Source organism: Plecotus auritus (assembly GCF_963455305.1).
Source record: "Plecotus auritus genome assembly, chromosome: 15".
NCBI classification, from domain to species: domain Eukaryota; kingdom Metazoa; phylum Chordata; class Mammalia; order Chiroptera; family Vespertilionidae; genus Plecotus; species Plecotus auritus.
Genome location: NC_137781.1, coordinates 1,862,467 through 1,871,897, shown reverse-complemented (window position 1 = coordinate 1,871,897; position 9,431 = coordinate 1,862,467). Strand labels below are relative to the sequence as shown.

Here is a 9,431-nt window from a genome sequence, read left to right as displayed (position 1 = left end):
CGGGGCTTGACCCCCGCACGCCCCCCCTTCTCTCCCACTCCCTCACTCCCCCACCCCCAGGGGGCTCCGGAGTCCACGTGGGCGGACTACAAGTCCCAGGCGACTTTGCGCGCAGGCCGTAGGCGCGACTGCAAATCCCAGGTTGCCTTGCGCGGGAGGGCGGGGGCGGCGGCGCAGGCAGGCGTGGGGCCAGTGGTTGTGGGCGTGGCGGGGGCGGGACTACAAACCCCAGGCTGCCTTGCGCGCGAGGGCGGGGCGGGGCGGCCCGGTGGGTGCGGCGGCGGCGGCGGCGGCGGCAGCAGCGCGGGCGGGCGCGGGGCCGGCGGCAGTGGGCGCGCGGCGGGCGATGCCGGGGCCCGGGCCCCGCGCGGACGAGGGCGGCGGCGGCGAGGGCGCGGGCGCGGGCGCGGGGCCGGGGCGGGAGCCGGCGCGCCTGTGCGGCTACCTGCAGAAGCTGTCGGGCAAGGGCCCGCTGCGCGGCTACCGCAGCCGCTGGTTCGTGTTCGACGCGCGGCGCTGCTACCTCTACTACTTCAAGAGCCCGCAGGACGCGCTGCCGCTCGGCCGCCTGGACATCGCCGACGCCTGCTTCAGCTACGACGGCCCCGACGAGGCGGCCGAGCCCGGCGCCGAGCCGCCCGCGCACTTCCAGGTGCACAGCGCGGACGCCGTCACGGTGCTCAAGGTGGGACCCCGCCCCGCCGGCCCCGGCCCCGGCCCCGGCCCCGCGTCGCTCTGCCCTGGGAGCGCTCCTCCCGCCCCCGGGGTGCCTGCCTTTCCCTGCATGCTCCCCAGACCCTGTCCCGTGGCCCCATCCCATGCCCGGTACCTGGGGTCCCCTCCCCGGACCCCTCTGCCCTCCCGCATCCCGGGGGTGTCCCGTGCGTCCCTCCCCGGAACCCCCTCTGCCCTCCCGCATCCCGGGGGTGTCCCGTGCGACTTCCCCGGGCCCCCCTCTGCCCTCCCGCATCCCGGGGGTGTCCCGTGCGTCCCTCCCCGGACCCCCCTCTGCCCTCCCGCATCCCGGGAGTGTCCCGTGCGCCCTCCCCGGGCCCCCCTCTGCCCTCCCGCATCCCGGGGGTGTCCAGTGCGTCCCTCCCCGGACCCCTCTGCGATCTCACATCCCGGGGTGTCCCGTGCGACCCCACCCTGGCGCTCAGGACTGCATGTTGACCTTGGCCGAGTGCGTTCACCTCCTGCGCCTCGGCTGCCCCGTCTGCGGAGCGTGTGTTTGGGGGGCCCCCGGGGGTGCACGGCGCAGCTGGTGATTGCAGCGCCCGCGTTCAGTGCTCCGGACCGAGTGGCAGGGTCCCCGCTGAGGTCCCGCAGCCAGTGGGGGGCAGCGCCCCTGTTCTCGCTCCTCGTGTTGGCTGGGGAGGTGGGACGGGGTCGCTCCCTTCCACCAGCTCGGCCTCGCGCGGGACGGCTGCCTAATTCCAGCGGGAGACAGGAGCGCAGAACGGGGTGTCCCCGGGGCCAGAGGCCCCCCACCCCCGGCCCTGGGAGCCCCGTCATCTCCGAGGGGCCCTCCTGCTGTGAGTGTGGGGGTCCCGTGCTGGCCGCTCCCGCCCCTGCTGCCTGCCGGCCTGGTCGGTGGGGGGGAAGCCTCCTCCCTCCCTCCCTCCTCTCTCTTTCTTTCTCTTTCTCTCTCTCTGCCTCCTCCCTCCCTCCCTCCCTCCCTCTCTCCCTCCTTCCCTCCTTTCCTTCTCTCTCTCTTTCTCTTTCTTTCTCTTTCTCTCTCTCTGCCTCCTCCCTCCCTCCCTCTCTCCCTCCTTCCCTCCTTTCCTTCTCTCTCTCTTTCTCTCTCTTTCTTTCTCTTTCTCTCTCTCTGCCTCCTCCCTCCCTCCCTCTCTCCCTCCTTCCCTCCTTTCCTTCTCTCTCTCTCTCTTTCTCTCTCTCTTTCTTTCTCTTTTTCTTTCTCTTTCTCTCTCTCTGCCTCCTCCCTCCCTCCCTCCCTCCCTCCCTCCCTCCCTCCCTCCTTTCCTCCCTTCCTTCTCTCTCTCTCTCTCTCTTTCTTTCTTTCTCGTTCTCTCTCTGCCTCCTCCCTCCCTCCCTCCCTTCCTTCCTCCCTCCCTTTCTATCTTTCTCTCTCTTTCTCCCTCCCTCCCTCTCTCTCTCTCTTTCTCTCTCCCTCCCTCCCTCCCTCTCTCTCTCCCCCCCTCCCCCGTGCTGTAGCTGGGCTGGGCCTGGCCAGGACGGAGGACAGCTTTCTGGAAAGCCCTCTGCAGAGCGGGCCAAGTGCATTGCCGAGTGGGCTGTGCCTCCAGCTCCCTGGGCCCCTGCGCGCAGGACTGAGCCCCGTCGTGGAGCTGCTCCCCGGGGCGTCCTTACAGACCCCCCACCCCCCACCGTCTCCGAGTGGGCACAGGCAGCCTGAGTCTGCAAAGGACGCTGGCAGGGTCACCCCGCTGGCTGGCCCGGCTCGCCCCGGCCTGCCTGGAAGCACGCGTGTGAACCCGGGTGTCCGAGCCCGTGAGCGCACGGGGCCTCCTGCCAAGGAATGACTCGTCCTGGCCGTCCACGGGCCGTCCGTCCCCGCCGCAGCGTTTCCCGGAACGGTTTGTGGAAAGGCACAGCCGCATCCTGTTTGCGATTTTCTCAGATGGCCTCGCAGCCCTCCATCCCTTTGTCTCATTTAAAAACGTTCGGCCCGGCCGGCGTGGCTCCCGGCGTGGCTCCCGGCGTGGCCCCGTGGCGGAGCGTCGACCTGTGAACCAGGAGGTCACGGTTCCATTCCCGCTCGGGGCACAGGCCCGGGTGGCGGGCTCCCTCCCCCGTGGGGGCTGTGCCGGAGGCAGCCGATCAGTGATTCTCTCTCCTCGTGGATGTTTCTTTCTCTCCCTTCCTCTCGGGAATCAATACAAACATATTGGGGAGGAGGGAGTGAAAATGAGCAATTTATCTTCCTTTTCAAACCCGTTCAGACGCAAGCAGGGCTTTGCCTACGCGTTGACACTTCCCGTCGGGGTTCCTCGGCCACAGGGGAGCCCCGATTCCGGAGGGGCCTTGTAGGTGAGAGGGGTGGGCCCCTGCTCAGAGTCGAGGTTCCAGATCCCACGTCTCTGGACGGACGGGTTCGGAAGAGAGGGAGAGCGGGAACTCGGCCATGTGCTTCTGGTATTCGCATGTGGTTCTGGTTTTTAAGGCGCGCCCCCCCCCGCCCCCCGCCTTCCCCGGAGCAGCTGTGGTTTGTGGGGCTGTGTTAGTGCTTGAGTCTGGATGTAAGCTGATCCCGGAATTTCTTGGTAAGCCGCCCCGTCCCGAACGTAGGGATCTGGCCCAGCGCCTTGGGTTACAGACCAGGGAACGGAGGCCGGAGAGGGGGCCCCGATCTCCCTGCCACCGTGAACCCGAACCCGGGCCCTCTGCGAAAGGACGGGGTCTGGGAACAGCGAGGGTCCGAAATGTGGAAGATGTGATTGTGTTATCTCTCTGGACGCGTACTAATCTGGCCACTCAGTGTGTGTGTGTGTGTGTGTATAAGTGTGTATATATATATATATATATATATATATCCTATCTAATAAAAGAGTGATATGCAGATTGACCATCACCCCAACACACAAGATGGCTGCCCCGATGTGGTCAAAGATCCTGCCCCCATGTGGACACAAGATGGCCACCACAAGATGGCCAGCAGGGGCGGGCAGTTGGGAGGGACCAGGCCTGCAGGGGAGGGCAGTTAGGGGCAATCAGGCCTGCAGGGGAGCAGTTAGGCATCAATCAGGCTGGCAGGGGAGTGGTTAGGGGGTGATCAGGCTGGCAGGCAGAAGCGGTTAGGGGCAATCAGGAAGGCAAGCAGGCGAGCAGTTGGGAGCCAGCAGTCCTGGATTGTGGGAGGGATGTCTGACTGCCTGTTTAGGCTCGATCCACCTAAACGGGCAGTCGGACATTCCTCGAGGGGTCCCAGATTGGAGAGGGTGCAGGCTGGGCTGAGGAACACACACCCCCGTGCATGAATTTCGTGCACCAGGCCTCTAGTGTGTGTGTGTGTGTGTGTGTGTGTGTGTATGTGTATATATATATATACACACACACACATATATATCTTTGAGGCCTGGTGCATGAATTCGTGCACGGGTAGAGTCCAACCAGCCTGGCCAGGGGGAGGGGACATGGGCGGTTGGCCAACCTGCCTGCCGGTCGAACTCCTGGTCGAGGGGACAATTTGCATATTAGCCTTTTATTCTATAGGATAGACACGGAGTGGCCAGATTATTATGCGTTCAGAGATCATCGTCATCTGGCCACTCCGTGTATATATATTTTATTGATTTCAGAGAGGAAAGGAGAGGGAGAGAGAAACATCCATGATGAGAGAGAATCACGGACCGACTGCCTCCTGCACGCCCCCCACGGGGGATCGAGCCGGCCACCCGAGCGTGTGTCCTGACCGGGAATCGAACCCTGACCTCCTGGTTCCTAGGTCGACGCTCAGCCCCTGAGCCACGCCGGCCGGGCCTCAGCCCCTACTTGAAGGCGTCGGGTGCCCCCGTGAGCATGCGTGTTGGTTTCCGAGTCACCCGTAGCCGAACAGTCACGTGTTCCCATCCCCGAGCCTCTGGGGTGGGGAAAGTAAAGCGCATTCTCCGGTGCTGACGCTGCTCTGGGCTGCCTGACAAACATTCGTCAGCCCGGGCGATCCCGGCGTGTCCGTCCGAGACAGATGGTGGGCCGGCCTCCTTGGCTGCGCGGTCCCGCCCTGGGACATCTGCTCAGGGGCCTGGAAATAATGTCTTTTTAAAAAACATACATTTTTGTTGATTTCAGAGAGGAAGGGAGAGAGAGAGACATCCATGATGGGAGAGAATCACGCATCGGCCGCCTCCTGCACGCCCCACACTGGGGATGGAGCCCGCAACCCGGGCATGTGCCCTTGACCGGAAATCGAACCCTGACCTCCCGGTTCCTAGGTTGACGCTCAACCACGGAGCCATGCCGGCCAGGCTGTCTTTCTTTTCTTTCTTTCTTTTTTTTTTTTTTAAATAAGGGTGTTTCCCTTTATTATTGTTATTTTTTAATATGTTTTTTATTGATGTCAGAGAGGAAGGGAGAGAGTGATAGAAACATCAATGATGAGAGAAAATCACCGATCAGCTGCCTCCCGCACACCCCACACTGGGGATCGAGCCCACAACCCGGGCATGTGCCCTTAGCTGGAATCGAACCCGGGACCCTTCAGTCCACAGGCTGACGCTCTATCCACTGAGCCACACCGGCCAGGGCCTTTTTATTCGTTTTTTATTTTTGTTTTTTGGGTTAATCCTTCCCTGAGGATATTTGTCCGTTGACGTTTAGAGGGCGTGAAAAGAGGCGGAGAGACAGAGAGAGAAACATCGCCCCGACCAGGGCTGGGAATCGAGCCGCGGCTGGAATCGAACCCAGGACCCTTCCGCCCTCAAGCGGAACACGCCGGCCCGTGGACGCACGAGGCCCTCGGAGGGGCTCGAGGCTGAGAGGGCCCCTCCAGGGAGGTGGCAGGTTTCGGGGTCACCCGATAGGTAGCAGCTTAGCACGCAGCCCTCGGAACCCCGAAGCGGCCAGGGGCTCAACGCGGGGTCGCTCCCCGAACTGGGTCTGGTCGTGTCCTGGTGTCGGAGCGTCCGATGCTGTGGCCCCCCTGGAGCGCAGGGTCCCTGCGGGCAGAGATGTGTCGGGGTTCACTACGGCATCCCTGCCTCTCGGGCAGCGTCTGGCCTCGCAGGGAGGGAGGGACGGAGTGCGTGCTGCGGGTCAGGGTTCGATTCCCCATCAGGGCACGTGCCCGGGTTGCGGGATTGATCCCCAGTGTGGGGCGTGCAGGAGGCAGCCGATCCATGATTCTCTCTCATTTTTAAAAAATATATATTTTACTGATTTTTTTACAGACAGGAAGAGAGAGGGAGAGTTAGAAACATCGATGAGAGAGAAACATCCATCAGCTGCGCACGCCTCCTACTGGGGATGTGCCCGCAGCCAAGGTCCATGCCCTTGACCGGAATCGAACCCGGGACCCTTCAGTCCGCAGGCCGGCGCTCTATCCACTGAGCCACACCGGTCAGGGCGATTCTCTCTCATTTTTTAAACAGATACATTGTTATTGATTTCAGTGAGGAAGGGAGAGGGAGAGAGAGAGAAACATCAATGATGAAAGAGAATCATTGAATTGATCAGCTTCATTCTGCACGCCCCCCCCACACACACACACACACTGGGGATTGAGCCCACAACCCGGGCACGTGCCCTGACGGAGAATTGAACGAACCGTGACCTCCTGGTTGATAGGTTGACGCTCGACCACTGAGCCACACCAGCTGGGCTCTCTCATCATGGATGTTGCGGTCTCTCTCTCTCTCTCTCTCTTTCTCTCTCTCTTCATCTCTGAAATCAATCTATAATAATAAAAAGCATAATATGCTCATTAGACCAGACGTCCTTCCGGGTGACCTTCCGGACGAAGCCAGGGCTGCGAGGGAAGCGGGTGCCGGCAGCCGGGGGAAGGAAGGCCTCCTCGTAAAAATACATTTCTTTAGAGAAAGGAGCTGCCGTGTTAAGACTTTGAAAAAGACTAGATGACCGCTTGATACGGTCAGAGAATCGCAAGAGCTTTCAGAAAAAAAAACACAGAAAACATGGAGAGAATCCAGATTTGTCTGTCGTTCTAGGGGCGTCGGGGGTCCCCATCGAATGTCTGCCAGGTTGTGACTCTGAGGGAGGTCTGGCCTCTCTCCATCGTAAACGAAGGGGAGGGGGGGGGACCCTGACGTGGATGTGGCCCCGGGCCAGGGAGCCGGGCTTTTGAGTAAGAATTCTGAGGGCCTGGCCGCCTCGAGGGGCCTGCGAGGGCGCTGACTACCCGGAGAAGGCGCTCCGGGGCTTGGGCATCTTCGCGTGCGTAGCTCAGCGATGGGGAACGTCCGCCCCGGCGCACAAGGCCCTCGAGTTCCTTTGGTCTGGCCTTGCCAAGGCGTGAGGGGTGAGGGAATGAAAAGTGTGACCCAATAGAGCAGGCTCGTGTTTTAAAAAAAAAAATACATGTTTGTGGATTTCAGGGAGGAATGGAGGGGGAGAGAGAAAGAGAAATATCAAGGGTGAGAGAGAGAATCATGGACCTGCTGCCTCCTGCACGCCCCCGACTGGGGATGGAGCCCCGAACCCAGGCCTGTGCCCTGAGCGGTAATCGAACCCTGACCTCCTGGTTCCTAGGTGGACGCTCAACCACGGAGCCACGCCGGCTGGGCTGATACTTCATTTTTAAGTCAGGCATCCATGTGACCTAGTTTTAAGTTAAAAAAACACCAAGCCCTGGCCGGTGTGGCTCAGTGGATAGAGCCTCGGTCTGCGGACTGAGGGGTCCTGGCTTTGATTCTGGTCAGGGCACATGCCTGGGTTGTGGGCTCGATCCCCAGTGTGGGACGTGCAGGAGGCCGCTGATCCGTGATTCTCTCTCATCATGGATGTTTCTCTCTCCCTCTCCCTTCCTCTCTGAAATCAATAAAATATATATACACAGAGTGGCCAGATGAGGATGATCTCTGAACGCATAGTCATCTGGCCACTCTGTGTACATCCTATAGAATAAAAGGCTAATATGCAAATGGTCCCCTCGACCAGGAGTTCGACCAGCAGGCAGGCCGGCCAACCGCCCATGTCCCCTCCCCCTGGCCAGGCTGGCTGGACCCCACCCATGCACGAATTCATGCACCGGGCCTCTAACATATATATACACACACACAGAGTGGGCAGATTATTATGCGTCCAGAGATCATCATCTGGCCACTCCGTGTGTTTAAAAAGAAACCCGGGGCGGTGCAGGGTGAGTGGGGTGTGGAGCCTTTGCAGGGGGGACATGCAGGCGCTGCTGGCTGGCTGTGGGTGCGGGGTGAGTGGGGTGTGGAGCCTGTGCGGGGGGGACATGCAGGCGCTTGCTGGCTGGCTGTGGTGAAGGGTGTTGCTGACCCTGAGCTCTCCGCCCAACTCTCACTGTGCGAGGGCCCCGCGGGCAGAGAGCCGTGGCCATGGGCCTGTGGTCAGCGGGCGGCCACGTGGCTGCCCTTCCCCTGAAACAGAAAGCCTGTGGTCACTTCCCCATTTGCCACGGGGAGAGCGGGCAGGGCTTGACCTTGTCCTTGACCTCATGTGTCTGGGGGGAGGCTGCGCCCCAGGTGGCTGCCCCCCCAGGTGGCCCCAGGGAGGCCGGACCCCTCACCAGCCCCTCTCCTGGAACGCGGCTTGCGTCTGACTTGTGGGTGGGCGGGCTCCCTCCTCCCCGTCCTTCCCCCCGAGCTCTAACCTCATGCATCGTTAACGCTCAAAGAGGTGTGAGCTGAGGATGGCGCCGAGAAGGGCTTTTCCATAGAGATGTTTGCTTTTTTTTTTTTTTTTAATATATTTTTATGGATTTCAGGGAGGAAGGGAGAGGGAGAGAAATATCATGATGAGAATCATGGATCGGCTGCCTCCCGCACGCCCCCGACTGGGGATCAAGCCCGCAACCCCGGCATGTGCCCTGACCGGGAATTGAACCTGGGACCCTTCAGTCTGCAGGCCGACGCTCTATCCACTGAGCAGCACCAGCTAGGGCAAGATGTTTGCTTTTTATTTTTTTAAATATATTTTATTTATATTTTATTAATTTTTTACAGAGAGGAGGGGAGAGGAAGAGAGAGTTAGAAACATCGATGAGAGAGAAACATCCATCAGCTGCCTCCTGCACACCTCCCACTGGGGATGTGCCCGCAGCCAAGGTACATGCCCTTGACCGGAATCGAACCCGGGACCCTTCAGTCCGCAGGCCGACGCTCTATCCACTGAGCCACACCGGCCAGGGCTGGTCTGCTATTTTTCTCTGAGTCTCGTCCTGGATTATCAGGCGGCTTCCTATATTCCCGTGCTTCTCGCCGCGGCTTACGGGAGAATGGCCTTCGACCCGGCTCGGAAACCCAGGGAGCCACCCTCAGAGGCCAGGCACGGGCCTCCCCCCATCCCGAGTGGCGGGTGGGGGTCGCCTGCTTCCCCCCCAGGGGGTCAGACTCCCTCCCCACCACCCCCCCGTCGGGACGTGGACTCCTTCCTGGCCGTCGGGCGTGGGGCCTGTAAATGTGGGAGCCCTGAGTTCACACGCTAAGTGGTGGCTGAGCAGCTGTGTCATCCATGTCGTATGTGCAGGGGTGACGGAGCCGCTCCGTGAGGGACGCCAGGCGGCCTCTTTGAAATCTCAGATGGGATTTTTTTTCTTTTCCTTTTTTTAAAATGAAGGTGATTTTATTGTTTTTAACATATATTTCTATAGATTTCAGAGAGGAAGGGAGAGGGAGAGAGAGATAGAAACATCAATGATGAGCCCTGACCGGTGTGGCTCAGTGGATAGAGCGTCGGCCTGCGGACTGAAGGGTCCCGGGTTCGATTCCGGTCAAGGGCATGGACCTTGGTTGCGGGCACATCCCCAGTGG

At 60.8% G+C, this 9,431-nt stretch overlaps 1 protein-coding gene across 1 annotated transcript in view; it reads left to right on the top strand.

Annotated features, from left to right (window-relative positions):
• Window positions 1–346: 346 nt before the first annotated feature.
• The window catches only part of TBC1D2B (TBC1 domain family member 2B), a gene marked incomplete at its 5' end in the record, with an annotated part of 35,508 nt that continues 26,423 nt past the window's right edge, over window positions 347–9,431 (top strand). The window contains 1 exon segment of the mRNA XM_080651473.1: window positions 347–685. Within this exon segment, the coding sequence (XP_080507599.1) occupies window positions 347–685 (339 nt within the window).